Below are 19834 nucleotides of genomic sequence, written 5' to 3' on the forward strand. Positions count from 1 at the left end.
GCTGGCCGCAGAAGTAACATCGGGGACACCCAGGGTGCGCGGGCTGGCGTGTGGTGCAGGCGTACTGGCTGGGTAAGGCCCCCGCTGGGGCGGCCGTCTGTGGGGTTCCCGAGGGATAGGAGGGGTGGGCCGCGCGGCCAGAGGGGTAGGCCTGAGCATTACGTGAGACGACCGTCATGGAGATTGCTAGCTTTTTAGTCTCTGCTAGGTTGAGCGTGGCCCCTTCCAGCAGTCTTTGGCATATGAGGTCCGACCCAATCCCCGTTACAAATGCATCGTGCATAAAAAGGTTGGAATGTTCGGTGGCCGTAACGGCCTGACAGTCACAGTCCCGGACGAGCGGGATTAGGGCCCGCCAGAAGTCTTCTATGGACTCACCAGGGAGTTGAGACGAGTGGCGAGTACATGCCTGGCGAAGAGTGTGTTCGCTTTCTGTGCGTAGTTTTCTTTGAGGAGCGCCATGGCGTCTGCGTAGGTCGGGGCGTCCTGGATCAGCGGGAACACGTTGGAGCTCAACCTTGAGTACAGGATCTGTATCTTCTGAGCCTCCGTCGGAGGGGTGGTCGCTGAGTTGATATAGGCCTCGAAGCAAACTAGCCAGTGATTAAAGTCCTTTTTGGCGTCGCTTGATTGAGGATCCAGCTGCAGGCGATCTGGTTTGATTTGGAGGCGAAATGGCTGCTGAATAGAGGGGACACATATTTATATTCCTACTGGGCGAAGCCAGCAGGCAGGGGCTACCGGCGAACCTGTAGTACAGATCCTACCTTACATCACCTAATACTGGTGTAACAGTGGTTTACCACACTCTGACTGTCTCAGTGGCTGGGTCCCGAGAGAGCGGGAAACCTAGTGCCCTCTGGCTTTATAGTGGTAGTGGCCTGTCCGGTGATTGGCTGCACTGTGCTGTGTGCTTACTGGTCATCCTGTGTATCAATCACTGCCTGTCTGCATCTCATTATATGCATGAGTGGATATTATGACACCATGATTGCTAATATGGATGTGGCGGAGATGATGTGCAGGCGGACTTTACAACCATGCTGGCAGCCTCCTGTTGCAAGTTGTGTGCAATCTTTGACAAGAATGAAGGGAGTGAATTAGTGATGTTCTTGAGGTGGTTGGAGAATTTTCACCCCCTGGCCAAATAGTTCATATGTAGTAATGTGAACATGAGAGAAGTGCAGTGTGGTGTAGCGTTTGTAGAATGTAAAGGGGAGTATTATCTGTACAGCAGCTGGAACTGTGGGCAGAGCATTAGGTAATCTTCTTACCTTGATAGCTGAGGCCATTGAACTTCTTTCGGCTTTGCAGCTGTGCCCTGGGAGCTATGCTCCTTGCATCAACCAAATGTGTCCAAATGGAAATTGTTTTGTGCCCCTGATCACAAAGTTGCGATGCAAGTGTTGCTGTTTCCCTTGAAGCAGAGAGAGACGACTCCCTGAGAAGAGTAGGTACCGGTATTTGAAATGATGATTTGTCCTGACGTTCTATCATTGTGAAATGCAACAAAGCTGATAATTTGTGGAGTGTAAATTCACATTAAACTCCAATAGAGATGGATATATTTGTGATTCACTTTTATGTCTAAATTAATCCTATAGCACCAAAGATATGGCATTAATTTTAGCTTGTAACATTACTAATGTGTCACTCTCTGGAAGGACTATTATTAGCGAATGACTCCATTTCCTTTAATTACGGGGATAACATTGAAACTCCAAAGCTAGAGTAATGGAATTGTAACTACTGTACCAAGGTATATTGTAGATTATTTTATTTTTGAATTGTTTGCTTTGTCAGAATTTGATGATTTACACGGTGCCAGAATTGATCTCAAAAATAGTTATGGGTCAGATACAGGGCAATTCTCATCCCCTTCAAATAAGATGACTGAATTTAACTTATTCAGAAAACAAAAGCAATGTCCAGTAGGGACGAAATTCTCCGGTATCAGCGCGATGTCCACCGACCGGCACCAAAAACTGCGCAAATCAGTCCGGCATCGCACCGCCCCAAAGGTGCGGAATCCTCTGCATCTTGACCGGCCGAGCCCTAACCTTGAGGGGCTAGGCCCGTGCCGGAATGATTTCCGCCCCGCCAGCTGGCGGGAAAGGCCTTTGGTACCCCGCCAGCTGACACGGAAATGACATTGCCGGGTGGCGCATGCGCGGGAGCGTCAGCAGCCGCTCACGGCATCCCCGCGCATGCGCAGTGGAGGGAGTCTCTTCTGCCTCCGCCATGGTGGAGACCGTGGCGAAGACGGAAGGAAAAGAGTGCCCCCACGGCACAAGCCCGTCCGCGGATCGGTGGACCCCGATCGCGGGCCAGGCCACCGTGGGGGCACACCCCGGGGCCAGATCGCCCCGCGCCCCCCCCCAGGACCCCGGAGCCCGCCCACGCCGCCTTGTCCCGCCGTTAAGAGAGGTGGTTTAATCCACGCCGGTGGGACAGGCATTCTAGCAGCGGGACTTCGGCCCATCTGGGCCGGAGAATCGCAGGGTGGTGGCCCGCCAACCGGCGCGGCGCGATTCCCGCCCCCGCCGAATCTCCGGTGCCGGAGACTTCAGCAACCGGCGGGGGCGGGATTCACGCCAGCCCCCGGCGATTCTCCGACCCCCCGCCCCAGATATATAAATAACAGCTTGATTTAGGGTTAGAAACAGATCCATTTGCAAATTTCTTTGTTTTTTCACACATAATTCGGTATGCAGGGATTCATTTTAGGTAGCCTACATAAAATAGCCATAACCTTGGTCACCAGCTGTCCTTTCCTGTACAAACATTGTTGGGGAGCCTTTGAACCACCTTCACAATGCTGTTCAAGTCTTAATAACTGGAAATAGTCTACAAAATTTTGTTTTCTACGCAAATAAAAATGAGGTGTTTTCAAAGTGGAAAAACATTTGGTCACCAATCTCCTTTTTTCAAAAAAGCTAATATAAAGATATCAAGATATAAACCTTAAAAAAGCAAGGTGACCATGAATAAGTTGTTTCTATCTATCTGCAAATCTGCCCCCCCAACAAAGCTTATCAAGATCGGCCCACCCCTCCCCACTGCCTCGACTGTGAGAGAAGGCCAGTGTATTGATGCTTTGTCTCCAGTTACTTGGAGATGGACAGACAACTCGGAGGGCACAGATTTAAGATAACTACCAAAAGAAGCAACAGAAAGGTGAGGAAAAACTACCGTGTGCAGTGAATGGTTCGCATCTGGAATACACTGCCTGAGTGTGGTGCAGGCAAGTTCAATCGAGGCATCCAAGAGGGAAAATTGGATTATTATCTGAAAAGGAGCATGTACAGGCAGGGGGCAGCTCCTGTTGAATTGCTCCTTCATACAGCCAACACAGACACCACAGACAAATTGGTGTTTTCTGTGCTGTAACCATTCCATAATTCGAAGAGAGAACCTTTGTAAGCAACATAATGCTGTAGTAGAAAAAATTATGACACATAACTTCTAAAAATATTATTTTAATTTACATCTACTGCTAATATTCATTGTACTGGAGACAATTTGCCCTGTGCTGCTTTTTCTATTTTCCTGATGGGCTGAGGAAATATTAATTGGCTCGACATAATTATCAGTTGCAGAAATTATAGGCAATTCTTTTTGGTGTTGCTAACCTGCTGGTAGTATGGCGTTTTATAATATGACAATTACATTTTTTTAAATTGCTGAAAGGTTTTCTGTCACATTCTTGGTTTGCTAGCATTGGCATGCATCACTGGTAAGCAACAGATCTGTTTTCGTGAATCCCTTTTCATTTTTGGGGCAGTGGTTTCTGTCATTATCTACTAAGTACTAAATGAATTATTTGTGTGGAATAATGACTTTGCAAAATCTAAAATATGTAAACAGTTTAACAAACCATCTACTTAACGATGCTGTCAAAAAGAATGGACAGTAAGCTGTTTTTGCAGTAATGGACAGAAGTGGGATGAGTAATGCACAGAGGTCAGATTAGAAATGTGGGTGTCGCTGGCTAGGCCAGCATTTTGCTGCCCATCTGTAATTACCCTTGAACCGTTGCAGTCTGTGGTGTAGGTACACCCACAGTGCTGTTAGGAAGGTAATCTATATTGTTTGGTGCACACTGTGCTTCAGGGCTGAGGACTGCAGCCCCTGGCATGCCTTGGAATCCAATGTGGAGCATGGTGGGGAGACGAGCCACACATGCATGGTTCCAGTTTTCATCTGACAGTCGTGGGGGCAGCAACAGCATGAGGCTGACTGGCTTGGCCAGTCTGACAGCAGCGCACATGTGGAAAAAAGATGCCATGGAAAACTACAACGTTGGGACTGGCTGCAGCACAAAATATTAGTTCACGTTCCAGTCGGAAGCAAGCAGAGATGGTCAGCTCCATACAGCTGAGGACACCTGTTGGCTGAGGTGGCTGGGGTAATGAGGTACCCTCAATAACGACGCTTAGAGTGTAAACGGTAAAGAAGGCTTTATTAGACTAAGAACTATGCTAGAGCTGAGACATGTGCTGACTGCTGCACAGCCCATGAGGCAGCCCTTTATGTATGGCTCACAGATGAGCGAAGCCAGAGGCGGAGTCCCCAGGGTTCCAAGCCCGGTCTTAAAGGGGACATCACCTTACATGATGATAAGGCAGTAACCGTTCATCACAGGTAATGGGCACTGCCAGGGTGCCAGATTTTTTTTGGGGGGGTGGAAGAGGTCAGGGATCGCTTTGGGGCCTCTGAGATCGGGGCGTCATTTAAAAATGGCGATCCAATCTCTTGTTACGCTGGGAGTTCCGGCGACGAGTGTTGTAACTAAATGCGCGCAGTATACAGAACAAGGTAAATGAGCTTGTTGCGCACATTGAAATTGGCCGGTACGATGCTGTGGGCATCACAGAGACGTGGCTGCAAGGGGATCAGGGCTGTGATCTAACTATCCCAAGATATATGTCCTATCGAAAGGACAGGCAGATGGGCAAAGGAGGAGGGGTTGCATTGGTTGTAAGGAATGAAATTAATTCGACAGCAAGAAATTATATAGGATCAGAAGGCATAGAATCTCTGTGGGTTGAGTTGAGGAATCGCAATGGTAAAACGACCCTGATGGGAGTTATGTCAGGCCCCTTAGCAATAGTCAGGATGTGGGGCAGAAAATAAATCAGGATATCGAAAAGGCATGTAAAAAAGGCAATATTACAATAATCATGGAGGACTTCAATATGCAGGTGGACTGGAAAAATCAGATTGGTAGTGGCTCCCAAGAAAAGACATTTGTGGAATGTCTAAGATGGATTTTTGGAGCAGCTTGTGACAGAGCCTACCAGGGAACAGGCAATTCTGGATTTGGTGATGTGTAATGAGGCAGATTTGATTAGGGAACTAAAGGTGAAGGAACCCTGAGGGAGCAGAGACCACAATATGATAGAATTTACCCTGCAGTTTGAGAGGGAGAAGCTGCATTCAGATGTAACGGTATTATAATTAAATAAGGGTAACTACAAAGACATGAGGGAGGAGCTGACCAGAGTTGATTGGAAAAGGAGCCTAGCAGGGAAGACAGTAGAACAGCAATGGCAGGAGTTTTTTGGGGTTATTCGGGAGGCACAACAGAATTCATCTGAAGGAGGAGGAGCTAAGGGGAGGGCAAGGCATCCAAGGCTGACGAGGGATGTCAAGGACAACATAAAGGAAAAACCATACAAAGTGGTGAGGATTAGTGGGAAACCTTTAAAAGTGAGCAGAGGACAACTAAAAAAGCAATAAGGGGGGAGAAGGTGAAATATGTGCAACTAGCTAGTAATATAAAGGAAGATAGGAAGAGTTTTTTTCAATATATACAAGTGAAGACAGAGGCAAAAATAGACATTGGACCACTGGAAAATGTGGCTGGAGAAATAATAATTAAACAAAGAAATGGCAGAGGAACTAAATAGTTCCCGTATGGCCTCCCTAAACAGGTGCCGGAATGTGGCGACTAGGGGCTTTTCACGGTAACTTCATTGAAGCTTACTCATGACAATAAGTGATTATTATTATTATTTGTTACATTGCATTAGTCTTCACGGTGGAAGACACCAGTGGGATGCCAGAGCTCCAGGAGTAACAGGGGGCCGAGGTGAGTGCAGTGCCCATCACTAAGCCTACTTGTGACAATAAGCAATTTTCATTTCATTTTCATTTCATTTCATAAGGAAATGAAAAATGAAAATCGCTTATTGTCACGAGTAGGCTTCAATGAAGCTACTGTGAAAAGCCCCTAGTCGCCACATTCCGGCGCCTGTTCGGGGAGGCTGGTACGGGAATTGAACCGTGCTGCTGACCTGCCTTGGTCTGCTTTAAAAGCCAGCAATTTAGCCCAGTGTGCTAAACCAGCACACTGGAGAAGGTTCTGGGGAAACTGAAAGGTCTGAAGATGATTGTTGATGTCTGGGTGGGTAACTGAGAAATTTTGTGGGATCAGTCTTGAGTGCCTGCCATTCAACATGCAGTTTGTGGTGTATTTAACCAATTTGCTTGGTAATTTATGTTTGTCTCATAACTCTGCATATTAGAGAACAAGATTGGTCTTGATTGTTTGCTTTGCTGACTTTTGTTTAGTAATTTGTTTTTTGTTTCGGAACAATGGAATTGTATGGATTCATTCTCTTAGTAGGAATTTCAACTTTTACTGACTTTACAACAAATGTTACTGGTCCCTAACTGGATCAGAACAAAATTTGGAGGTGGTCGGGGGCTTGTGATCTGGTCTGGTATCATAGCCCACTGCTTCCTCTCAAAGTTAGATCTACTACTGCAGGAAAAATAGACGAGGGGCGGGATTTGTTCTCCTGCCAGAGCTGAATTGCAATAGCTTTCCGATCCCCTTGCAGTCGTAAAGCGAGATGTAATTCAGTGTTTGACGTGGAATAAGAGGGATTCCCGGGAATCTCAATATCGGGCCGCCATCTTGTGGGTGACCCAATTGTGGAGCCCCACGGCCTGCATCCCCCCCCACCACCACACAGCAGTCTCCCACCCCCAGATCCCCAAGCACGGGGCGGTGACCCGACCTTTCTCCGCCCCCTCTCAGGGACCCTTGTAATAGGGGGAATCCCCACAGGGACCCCTGTCTGGAAGCAAGAGAGCTGTCCAGACAGACTGTGGGACGCTTTATAGCTGTAATGCTTACCTTGCAGCTCCATGTTTGTATTCCTTGAAGGAGAGCACCTGTGCCTGCGTCTGGTTCCCATAGATGCACTGTCTGCATATTATTTCTTTTCAAATAATCATCTAATACTCTCTTGAAAGCTTCAGTTGAATCACTTTCGGCAGTGCATTCCAGACCCGAACCACTTGGTGTGAAAATGTTTTCTTCTCCCGTCACATTTGCTTTTTTTGCAAACCACTTTCAATTTCTGCCCTCTCATTCTTGATCCTTTTACAAGCGGGAACAGTGTCTCCCTATCCACGGTCCATCCCCCTCATGATTTCGAACATCTCTTATCAAATCTCCTCTTAGCCTTCTTTTCTACTAGGAGCTCAGACCCAATCACTCCAATCTATCCTCGCAACTGAGGTTTCTCATTCCTGGAACCATTTTTGGAAACCTCTTCTGTACTCTCTCCAATGTGTTCACATCCTTCCTATAGTGTGACATCCAGAACTGTGCACAATATTCTAGCTGAGGTCTAATCAGTGTCTTGTATAAGTTCTGCATAACCTCCTTACTGTATGCCCCTATTAATAAAGCTCAGAATACTAGATGATTTATTAACTGCTCTCTCCGCCTATCCTGCCACCTTTAGTGATCTATGCACATATACATCCAGAATTTAATTTGTTTCATTGAGATTGCCTCTAAACCCTAAGAATGTAGAAACGTAGAATGGTTACTGAACAAAAGGAGGTCATTTGGCCTGCCTATTCCATGTAGCTGTGTAAATTTATTCTCTTGAGATGATGATCCAATTCTCTATTGAAAGCCAGGATCAAATCTACCTCGGGCAGTGCATTCCAATCCTAAGCACATCATAAAATAATTTTCCTCCATGTCACCATTGTTTTTTTGAATATAGGCCTAGACTACTTGGTCTCCTGGGAATCGGTTTAGTCAGTTTGCACTCTCTCTAAGACAATTGCATCCTTCCTTGGATAAGATTTTGTGTATGCTCTTGAAAATTCTCCTGGTTTTATTGACAAAAGCAGAAGCCTTTCAATTTTGTGGGCACAGCCCACTCACATTTGATCACCTTGAGAAATCTCAATCATAATAACCATAACTATAGTGTTTCCTTAGTTAGCAGCAGCAGCATTTATAAATTGATAAAATCTATTCTTGTATTTCGTGTTTTGGGACCAATTCCACGCTGGTAGTTGATGACAGCCCCGTCCACAACCCCTAGCACTGAGCAGGACAAAGGCAGTGATTGCATGAGAACACCATCATTTAAAGGTTCCCCTCCAAGCCTTGCACCATCCGACCATTCTTTCATTGGCACCAGGACAAAGTCCTAGAGCTCATCCCCACCCACCCACTAACCACTACACCACATGGATTGCAGCTCACCACCACCTCCTCGAGGACAATTGGGGATGGGTAATAAATGCCAGCCAAGTCAGTGATACCCACATTCCATTAAATAATTTTTAAAATGCGCATTGAGCATTATTGGCTTGTACTACCATAGCGTTCACCTGCTGAGGGAGCGAATGTTTCTGAGGGCCTGTGCATTTGGAATGTACTATGCTCATTTGAGGTCTTGAAAATAAACTCCTGATCTAATTATGCAGCTACAATGCTTGAACTGTGCTGCTCTTAATTCACATTTAGCCATTTTAAAACAAACACTTCAGTGAAGCATAAAATATGGTAGGGTGTGAAAGGAGGGTTTATCAACAATCTGCCCCATTTATACTGCACAGGTTAGGTTAAAATCAGGGTTTCAGATTAAAATGGCAGAATCCAGAGTACACCTTCAATATCTTGTTATGATCTATTCAAATGATTGTTGAGAAAGGTTATGTTTGGTTAGATTTGTCTATTCATTGTACCTAATGTGATTTTGAAGTTTGTTTCCTCACAGACAGGTAGGAATTGCAATAGGTCATTTGAGAAAACTTGTTTTTGTGACATTCAATTCAAAATGTTTTGTTCCAGAGAGAGAAAATTTAGCATTGTGCAACATGTGTGTTTATTTGTTCAGGTTTCTTTTCACCCTGGTTTTATGACTAGGCAGAATAAAAGCAAAATGTGTGAGTATACAGGATGTAGAACTGCTGAAGGATTGAAATAGATTCTCTGGATACATTGCTTTCATGTTCCCTTGCCCAGTCTCAAATTGTTGGAACCCTATGTACACTGTCAATGCACAGAATGTTTACTATCCCTGAAGCCGTGAGAATCTTTTTGGTTTCTTGCAAGGTCAACTGTAACTGTCTGTTCCTTTCCAACGTCACATTTTGGTTATTGATGATGTCCTTTTACAGTACTTGTTTTGCATCGTGTCACTTTTTCCCCTCAGTATAAGTGTTGGAAGGTTTAGCATGCTGATTATCAGCCTAAACGCTCCTCCTGTAGCCCACAAGTCCTGGAATGGAACTTCAAGCTGGAGCCTCTGGCCCAGAGACAGGAGCACTCCCACAAGATGTCCCCTTTTATAGTATTGAGTGGGTAACCTTGAGCAGAGCTATTTTGTTTGAATAAATCTTAATTCCATAAATTTAATTTTGGAAAAGGAATGTTATTTTTGAGATTCCTCTACTGGATATGTTTTACTTATTTAAAGCCAATAATCCTGAATACCTGATGTATACTCTAATGTGTTTACATTAAACAGTTTCCCACTGTTTTCAGTGAACTTTATCTGCTATTATTCTGCATATCATGAGTCATTTTCTCCCCACCCAAAAAAAGAGTAACTCCTATTTCATAGGACTATTATAAAACAAACACATCGGGCAGGTTTCTCTGGTCCGCCAACTGCATGTTCCTCAGCAGCTCGCCCTCACCAGCAGCGGAATTCTCCATTCCTGCCACCTGCCAATGGGATTTCCCATTGTGACCACCCCATGCCATTTGGAAACCTGCAGTTGTGGGTGCGCTGCTGGCCGAACAGAGAATCCCGGCCATTGTGTATGATTCAACCAAAGATTAAGTGCTAATTTGGATGAGTTTGATGGGGTATTCCTCGTCGGATGTTTGGCTGAGATCCACACTGCTATTCAACCACACTTAAGTCATTTTGGGGGGCCTTGGGGAGTTTCTCCCTGATCAAGCCCACATTTAGAAATGTTTTCATCGCTGGGGAGCTGAATTCGCCTGCAAGACCGGCTCCTCCGAGATCGAGCCAGCATTATGAAAGTGTGCCCCGATCTCCAAGTGATCTTGAGGGTGTCCCCCCCCACACACACATGGGCTTACCCCACACACTCCCAAGAGAGGACACCCTGCTATGGGGTCACTGAGGGGCCCCCTTTTCAGGTCTCTTCCCCCCCTCCCCCCAGCCTTTGAGGCCTTTTCATACCTGCTCTCCACCCCTCCCATCCTTCATACCCCTCTCATCCGACCCCCCCCCCCCCCCCCCACCTTCATGGGCATAGGCACCTTGGCAGTGCCCCTGCCAGTGCCACCTGGGCATCTTGACAGTGCCAATATGGTAGTGCCAGAGGGAGAGCCAGGAGGCCACCCTACGTAGGGGTCTCCAATGGCCTGCGAAACCCCCCAGGTGCTGTTTGTGTGGACCCATACTAAACAGCGCCTGTTTGAGGCCTTGCTGGGGAGGCTATAAGTATCCAAGCGCTAGGAGAATAATTTAAATACGCATATCTATAAGTTGTCCAATGAGGGCAAGATCCAGATCATGAAGTCTCACAAGGTTCAGGTGAATCTTGCGAGACATCTCGAGTGTCACAAATCAATGCTTCACCAAGTTGAGCGCGATGGGGCCGGTACATCGCGCCCATTGTTTCTATACAGGTAAAACACTGCGTATTGTGTAAATCTGCTCTGAATACATCATTTCTGAAGAAGTCACATTTAATTCAACGGGAACTGTTTTTCTCTCAACACTGTTTTTGTTTCTAGATATATTGCATTCTATCTTTAATTTTTCTGCATTACCCTTTTAGTTTCATTATGGATTTTTTTTAGGCATAACTGTGTTGATATTTTCTTTTTTTTTTAAAGTTTTACCGTGTTTATCTTTCAGACACCAGTCATTGAAAATAGAATCCCTCTACATCCTGTTAAAACCATTACTCAGGTAATGGGAATTTACAACTGAAATGCTTTGCAATGAAGATTGTATAAAATTTTGTCGACTTATAATTTATCTCATGGTTTTAAAAAAAAATGTCTGAATATAACATAGTCTTAAAAGTAAAATACAATCACTAAGAGCAGTCAAATGTTTAACATGTGCTAAAATGGGACTCCAGTAGCGCTAATCAGGAACCAGCTTAGAGCAGTCCTACTGTCGCCAGCATTTCCAACATTAACACATGAAAAAAGTTAACTCACGGCTTTTACATTTTAATTTTCTGATTATTTAATTTCAGACTTTTTTATTTATCGAAAACTAATCCTACCTCAACATTTTAGAAGCAGGATATTCAACATTGTTTTAAGGTGACAGCCTTTGAAGTGCAACATAAGAACTGAATTCTAATGGTCTACAAAGCACAGGGGTTAAAGACACAGGCTGGGATTTTGCGCTTTCGCCGCGCATGAAAATGGTGACGTGGGTGCAAAATCCTGTGACAGTCAGAAAACGAGAATCTTGCTGGCAAGATCTTGTTTTCAGATTTTCCCTGCCCCCACCCGCCGGTTGCAGAACCAGGAACCTCGGGCGGGATTCTCCGACCCCCCGCCGGGTCGGAGAATCGCCGGGGGCTGGCATGAATACCGCCCCCGCCGATTGCCGAATTCTCCGGCACCGGAGATTCGGCGGGGGCGGGAATCGCGCTGCGACGGTTGGCGGGCCCCCCCCCCCGGCGATTCTCCAGCCCGGATGGGCCGAAGTCCCGCTGTTGGAATGCCTGTCCCGCTGGCGTGGATTAAACCACCTCTCTTACCGGCGGGACAAGGCGGCGCGGGCGGGCTCCAGGGTCCTGGGGGGGGGCACAGGGTGATCTGGCCCCGGGGGCTGGCATGGCCCACGATCGGGGCCCACCGATCCGCGGGCGGGCCTGTGCCGTGGGGGCACTCTTTTCCTTCCGCCTTCGCCATGGTCTCCACTGCGCATGCGCGGGGGTGCCGTGAGCGGCCGCTGACGCTCCCGTGCATGCGCCGCCCGGCAATGTCATTTCCATGCCAGCTGGCGGGACACCAAAGGCCTTTCCCGCCAGCTGGCGGGGCGGAAATCAGTCCGGCGCAGGCCTAGCCCCTTAAGGTTAGGGCTCGGCCGCTCAAGGGGCGGAGGATTCTGCACCTTTGGGGTGGCGCGATGCCGGACTGATTCGTGCCGTTTTTGGCGCCGGTCGGCAGACATCGCGCCGATTACGGAGAATTTCACCCCATGTCAGCAAGGTTTACAACCAGGTTTTTAAAAACGAGAACCAGGCAAAGGAAACCCGTCAGTATACAGGTAAATATAAACCCTGGGCGGATAGGGACATGACCGGGCAGTGCCAAGAGGCTCTCTGGGGTGCTCAATTAGGGGAGGGGTTTCCCCTTGTCTGTTTGGGGGGTGGGGGGGGGGGAAAGAGAGGTTGACCGACTATCTGGGGGGTGTCACGTGTATCGCGGTGGGGGATTCCTATTTATTTTTTAATTGAAGATCAGGCGCCCCGATCTCTGAATTCCCGGCGTTGCCAGTTTTTCCCTGCCCACCCCACTAGCATGATGGCGTGAGCCACGCCTCTGTCTGCTGCACTCTTGTGAAAACAATAAAATGTGATGAGAAAGAGCTGCAGGCCATTTTCTCACCTCAGCCAAAACTCTGTGCAAAATCGAGAAAATTCTGTGTGAGCTTTGCTATTAGTTTCATCACAGCTGTCCTTGACATCAAAGCAGCATTTTAGCAAGTGTGACATCAGGGAATCTTAGTGAACTGAAGTCAATGGGAATCAGAGAAAAATCTACACTGATTGAAATAGTACCGAGCACAATTCCTAGGGGCTGTGACCTCAGCCCAAACACCTACTTCATCAATTATCTTCCCTCAGAAGTGGGAATGTTTGTCTTCAGTTCCATTTGTAACTCCTCCAGAAGAGTACAGCAAGAACTGGATAATATTCAGACTTGTACTGAAGGATGGCAAGTGCTAAGCATTGACCATCTCCAACAAGCGATAATCTAAGAGTCTGTTCTTGCCGTTCAACAGCATTCCCAGCACTGAATTCCCCATCATCAACATCCTAGGGTTCGCCATTGACCAGAAACTGAACTGGACATCCACACCTACTGTGGCTGCAAGAGCAGGTCTGGGGGGACAGTGGCATAGTGGTATTGTCGCTGGACTACTAATCCAGAGACCAGAGTAATGCTCTGGGGACCCAGATTCGAATCCTGGCAAATGGTGATATTTGAATTCAATAAAAATCTGGAATTAAAAGTCTAATGATGACCATGAAACCATTTTGATTGCTGTTAAAAAAAACATCTGGTTATTTAATGGGAAGGAAATCTGTCGTCCTTACCTGGTCTGGCCTGCTGTGACTCCAGACCCACAGCAATGTGGTTGATTCTTAAATGTTCTCAGGAATGGGCAATAGGGGTGGCACGTAGCACAGTGGTTAGCACTGCTGTCTATGGTGCTGAAGACCCGGGTTCGAATCCCGGCCCTGGGTCACTGTCCGTGTGGAGTTTGCATATTCACCCCATGTCTGAGTGGGTTTTACCCCCACAGCCCAAAGATGTGCAGGTTAGGTGGATTGGCCATGTTAAATTGTCCCTTAATTGGAAAAAATAAATTAAAAAAAAAAAAGACTGGGCAATAAATGCTGGCCCAGCTTGCGGCGCCCACATCCCATCAATGAATAAAAAAAGAGACGAGGAATTTGGCAATGAGTAACTCTCCACCTGACTCCCCAAAGTCTGTCCACCATCTACAGAATTCAGGCATGTATTCAAAATACTCTCCACTTTCTGGATGAGTGCTGCTCCAACAAAACCTGATGTTCAACATCATCCAGGACAAAGCAGCCTGGTTGATTGGCATCCCATTAGTGATATTGTGTATTATCTAGAGGATGCATTGCAGCATCTTGCCAAGACTCCTTTGACAACTCCTTCCAAACCTGCAAGCTCTATAATAATCTTTATTAGTGTCACAAGTAACTTACATTAACATTGCAATGAAGTTACTGTGAAAACCCCGAGTCGCCACATTACGGCACCCATTCAGGTACACGGATGGAGAATTCAGAATGTCCACGTCTTTCGGGACTTGGAAACCGGAGCACCTGGAGGAAACCCACGCAGACACTGGGAGAATGCATAGACAGTGACCCTAGCTGGGAATCAAACCCAGGTCCCTGGCGCTGAGAAGCAACAGTGCTAACCACAGTGCTACCGTGCCGCTCTACTGCCATTCTACCACCTAGAAGTACAAAGGCACCAAGTATATGGGAACATAGCCACCTTCAAAAACCCTTCAAGTCACACAGCGTGTTGACTTGGAACTGCGTTTCTTCACTGTCACTGGTTCAAAAACCTAAAACTCTCTCTCCAACTGCACTGGCTGCACCTACACCACGTGGACTGCAACAGTTCAACAATGCAACTGGTTATCACCTTCTCGAGAAATTGAGGATGGGCAATAAATGTTGGCCTTGCTGTCAATGTTCAGATCCCATGAACAAATTAAGAAAATATTTATTTTAATCGACAGTAATCAAATATATTCAAAGTGACTGGTTTCTTGAGCCTTTTCTATTCTGTTCCTTGGCAGGTTCCATCTGAAAAAGTCCCCAGAGCTGGAAAGGTTTTACGAAATGCAATACTGTCTCAAGCACCTCATATGATCAGAGATCGGAAATACCACCTGAAAACCTATAAGTGAGTATGGTGCTAGTCACTTTTGAAATTAAATCTTTTTCTTTCATTTTCGAAGCCTTTCTGTCAGTAAGCAAAGCCAATAAATTTTAATCCATGTTAAAATGTGTGCCAGAGTAGAGGTGTACTAGAGCAACAGCAGTTAGAACTATAAATGTAGAAGGATACAAGTTCTGATTTAATGTTACCTTTTCTCCTTCCCACCCCATTCTCTCCAGTCACATTGCCACAGGGAGCACCTGAGCTCTGTCTGGTGCTCCCTCAGAGGTGAGAAACTTGAATGGAAACCTTGTATGTGATTATTTGTAGGGTGGCATTACTGAAATTTGGGAAGTGGCGACCAAAAATAGCTTCTGGCTATCTCCTGCATCCTAACTATCGCACATTGACTTTCATGAAGTTGGTTTGGGGCATGAATCCTTAACAGTGGAGAAGCCTGTATGGATAGTTCCTGTCTTTGGGTAACATATGGATTCAAATCAGAGAAGTATCATGTCCATAACTTCTGACAGTAGTGGATTATTTCTTAACTTGTCCTACGGTTACAAGCGTGTTACTGGCCATTGACATCATTTAGGTAAAGATAATCTAGAGCAGTGTTTTTCAAACTTCATTTTCGGGGACCCATTTTTACCAGCCGGCCGACATTCAGGACCGACGCCGGACGGCCGACCTTTCATAGAATTTACAGTGCAGAAGGAGGCCATTCGGCCCATCGAGTCTGCACCGGCTCTTCGAAAGAGCACCCCACCCAAGGTCAACACCTCCACCCTATCCCCATAACCCAGGAACCCCACCCAACACTAAGGGCAATTTTGGACACTAAGGGCAATTTATCATGGCCAATCCACCTAACCTGCACATCTTTGGACTGTGGGAGGAAATCGGAGCACCCGGAGGAAACCCACACACACACGGGGAGGATGTGCAGACTCCACACAGACAGTGACCCAAGCCGGAATCGAACATGGGACCCTGGAGCTGTGAAGCAATTGTGCTATCCACAATGCTGCCGTGAAGCACACCGCCCGAACTTCACGACTCACCTTTTTCGCTTACCTTTAATGTGACAGGTGAGCCTGCTTGGTCCTCATTATCTCAATTGTTTTGTCATTCAATGCTACATTTCTGTATGGATAGTTCATCAGAAGTCTTGGTGCTCACACCAGCACTGCTTTGTCCTGCCGTGGACTCTTCTGCAAAGCTCTCTCCAGCAGATTCAGTTGTGAGATCCTGACCTGTTTGTGTCTCTGGCCCCCTCTTCCTTAGTCCAAAAAGATCCATCTCCAGTTCTTCACACTGTTGCTTGCTTGCTGTAGCTGCAAAACGGAGGAAGGTCTTCTTGGTAATTTCGTGCCCTGAGCACATGACGTCAGCATATCTGGCGCGTGATGTCCTTTCTGCTGCCACTTCTGGCGGGAAGACTCCGTTGATTTTTAAAAAAAAATCTGCTCCTGGGACAACGCGCTGACGCACGGAAGAGGTGGTCTGCCCCGCTAGGCTCAGGGTCTGCGCATGCTACATCCGGCTGCAGGGGCACGCACGCGTGGGATGTTTGCCTTTTTAAAAGCCGGTCACGGCCATTGAGCACTTCTTGCAATTGTGAATGCCACAACCGATTGCTACCCGACCCTCCCAGCACCCACCCGCGGTCCCGACCCTGAGTGTGAAAATGACTGATCTAGAGAGTCCACCAGTGTGCCCATGGAGATTTGATTGACAATGTTTTATTGTGTATGTATGTGCTGACAACAGCAATGTCCATCTCTGCATCTGCTCACTGCTAGAGATGGAATACCGGTGTGCGGCTGAAGTATCGTCGTCAGTCGTCTATAATCCATTGGTAAATTTCCTTCCATATAGGTATTGGTAAAAATGTTTGATTCCGAAATGATGCCGAGAGCTTTATCCTCTTTATCAATGTAAAGTTCATTTTTACTTTGTTCAAGGACCTGTGTGCAAATACCAGTGGCTTCACTTCACCATAGGGCATTATGTGAGAAACTACGGCTCCTACCCCATAAGGTGATGCGTCGCAAGCCAATTTCAGGGGTAACTCCGGATTAAAGTGTATCAGGATATCTTATTTTAGTAGTGCCTCTTTAACTTGTACGAAGGCCTTCTCACAACGTTACACAACACGTTGTGTAAAGGCTTGATAATAGTTGCTAGATTAGGGACAAACCTTCTATAATGGTTTAATAAGCCCATAAACGATCCAAATTGATTTACGTTTTTCAGGTGCAGGTGTCTCAATTATGGTTTTTACTTTAGAAGGCGATTTGTGCAGTCCCTTTACATCTATGACGTGCCCCAGGTAGTCAATAGAATATTTGAAGAATTCACATTTATCCTTCTGTTCCCGTCCATAATCATCTAGTCTCTGGAATGTAGCATCTAAATTTTGAAGATGCTCTTCTTCATTCTTTCCAGTAATCATCTGAGTAGCACTGACTCCCTTTAGTCCGCTTAGAATTTGATCCATGGCACGTTGGAACAATCCAGCTGCGGACATGATGCCAAATGGAAGTCTTTTACATCCGAATAGTCCTTTGTGTGTCGCAACTGTCAAATATTGTTGTGAATCTGGACCCACATTTACCTGGAGATAAGCTTGACTAAGGTCAAATTTGCTGACATGCTGGCCTCCAGCCAACGAAGCACAGTACTGGATTGATAGAGACTTTAAAATTGCCGCATATGCATATCAAACAATCTTTCTTCTTCACGGGTACTATTGGCGTGGCCCAATCACTTTAAAGGGTTCGAGGGCTCCGTCTTGACGAGCCTCTCTAATTCTGCCTCAACCTTTGGCTTGATGGCATACAGCACTGACCTAGTCTATAAGCATCTTGCTTGGTTTTCGTCTTTGATCTTTTTAATAGAAATTATGTTTATTGAAGATTTACATAATAAAATAATAAACAACCAATGAGAATGCAAGAGTGCAAAAAATTACAAGCAAATATACAACAAAAACACATAATTAACTTAAAAACTATAACTCAATCCCCTACGATAACTCAATCCCCTAACATTTGACCATGTCTATCTGCCATCTCTGGTAAAACCTCTCCACCGACCCCTTAATGGTGAATTTGATTTTCTAGTTCAGCTCCCCAGTGATTAAAAAAAAAATCTAAATATAGGCTTGACTGGGGAAGACACTGGGTCGCCCAACCAGGCAGAGGCACTGGACAAAATGGGAGGCCCAAAACCGAGCATTATTCGCCTTTGGGCTGTCAGTGAGGCAAAGGCGTCAACATCTGCCTCTACCCCGAGTGAAAGGTTGGTAAATCCAAAATCCCAAACATAGCTACCAGTGGACATGGGTTCAAATCTACCCGAATTATCTCCGACATACTACTAAAAAGGGAAGTCCAGAAGTTGGTGAGTGTGGGCCAGGACAAAATATATGTGTATGGTTAGCTGGGGCAAGTGAACAGCGAATACATTTGTCCTCAACATTTGGAAAAATACCCCACTCAACCTAGCATTGGTAAAGCATGTACTGTGTAACACCTTAAACTGAATTAGGCTCAACCAGGCACATGAGGACTTGGAGTTTACCCTGTAAAAGGCCTCCCTCTAAGCCTCAGTAGTAAGTAGGCCCCAGCTCACTTTCCCATCTTGCCCTCACCCCATTTAGTGGGGAGGGATCCAACGAGAGAATATGGCCATCTAGGTCATAAATTGACCCCTTGCCAGGCTGAGCCAAGGATAAAATCCTCTTCAACAAGGAAGAAGGTGGAGCCACAGGAAAATAAGAGAAAACTATGCATCAGAAGTTGGGAATTTGAAAATAATGAAAAAGGCTAGAGTTGGGTAGCTTAAATTTGTCAACCAGCTTTCTAAAACTTGCAAACCTTGCAAAATTTGAAAAGTTCCGAAAGACGTGCTGTTAGGTGAATTGGACATTCTGATTTCTCCCTCAGTGTACCCAAACAGGCGCCGGAATGTCCCGACTAGGGGCTTTTCACAGTAACTTCACTGCAGTGTTAATGTAAGTCTAGTTGTGACAATAAAGATTATTATAACCTCCCAACACCCCCCCCCCTTACACACACACGCACTAACAGGTCTCCAAAATTCTCAAGTCCCGTCACTTTCCATGATCCAAATGTTGGGTACAATCCAGAAGGTAAAAAAAGGTGATTGTTACAAATAGGGGCCAGTGAAGATGCAGAAAGGAGCTTAAAATGTTGTCAAAACTGTTTCCAAATCCTAAGAGGAGGCCAACACAGGGTTTGAGAAAAATCTAGTGGGAGAAAAGGGCAATGGTGCAGTAACTATGGCAAGAAGAGTGGAAGTAGTGCAAGAGCAAGCCTTCATTTTGCCCCAAATAGAATCCAGGTCACTGATCTACAACAAACTTTTCTGGATGTTAGCAGCCCAGTAATAAAACATTAAATTTGGGAGGGCCAAGCCCCCTGTCTGTCTATCCCCTTGCAGTAGAACACTGCGGATTCTGGGATTCTTATCCGCACAAATAAAAGCAGATATCAATTTGTTAACCTTAATGAAATGAAGGATTTGAGCAGAAAATGGGGAGACATTGAGAGAAAACTAAAAACGTAAAGTACGTTCATTTCTATTGTTTGAATCCTACCCACCAGTTAGAGGAAGGTTGGTCCACCAATGTAGACCTATTTTAACATTATTGATCAGTTTTGAGCAATTTAACTTGTGAAGTGAGACCCAGTTAGTTGGCCACCTGGACCCCCAAGTGGTGAAAAGTTGTATTAGAGATGCTGAAAGGTAACGGGCCTAATTAGGCTCACCTTCCAGGGGGGGTCAACCGGAGAACATTCACTCTTGCCTAAATTTAGTTTATCGCCTAAGGTATTTTTCATTATGTCGAAGGAATTATTCATTATGTCG

The 19834-nt window shown here is 45.9% G+C and overlaps 1 protein-coding gene across 7 annotated transcripts in view; it reads left to right on the forward strand.

The window, feature by feature from the left end:
- rapgef4a (Rap guanine nucleotide exchange factor 4a) overlaps positions 1-19834 on the forward strand; it is a 631693-nt gene that overhangs the window by 416173 nt on the left and 195686 nt on the right. For 5 of the 7 annotated variants that reach the window (XM_072476111.1, XM_072476137.1, XM_072476121.1 and 2 more), the window contains 2 exons: positions 11166-11219; positions 14850-14956. In XM_072476111.1, coding sequence (XP_072332212.1) covers positions 11166-11219; positions 14850-14956 — 161 coding nt within the window. The remainder of the gene's footprint in view (positions 1-11165; positions 11220-14849; positions 14957-19834) is intronic. The other 2 variants (XM_072476128.1, XM_072476166.1) reach the window with 1 other exon arrangement.

The sequence above is a fragment of the Scyliorhinus torazame genome, chromosome 2 (genome assembly GCF_047496885.1).
Source record: "Scyliorhinus torazame isolate Kashiwa2021f chromosome 2, sScyTor2.1, whole genome shotgun sequence".
Classification (NCBI taxonomy): domain Eukaryota; kingdom Metazoa; phylum Chordata; class Chondrichthyes; order Carcharhiniformes; family Scyliorhinidae; genus Scyliorhinus; species Scyliorhinus torazame.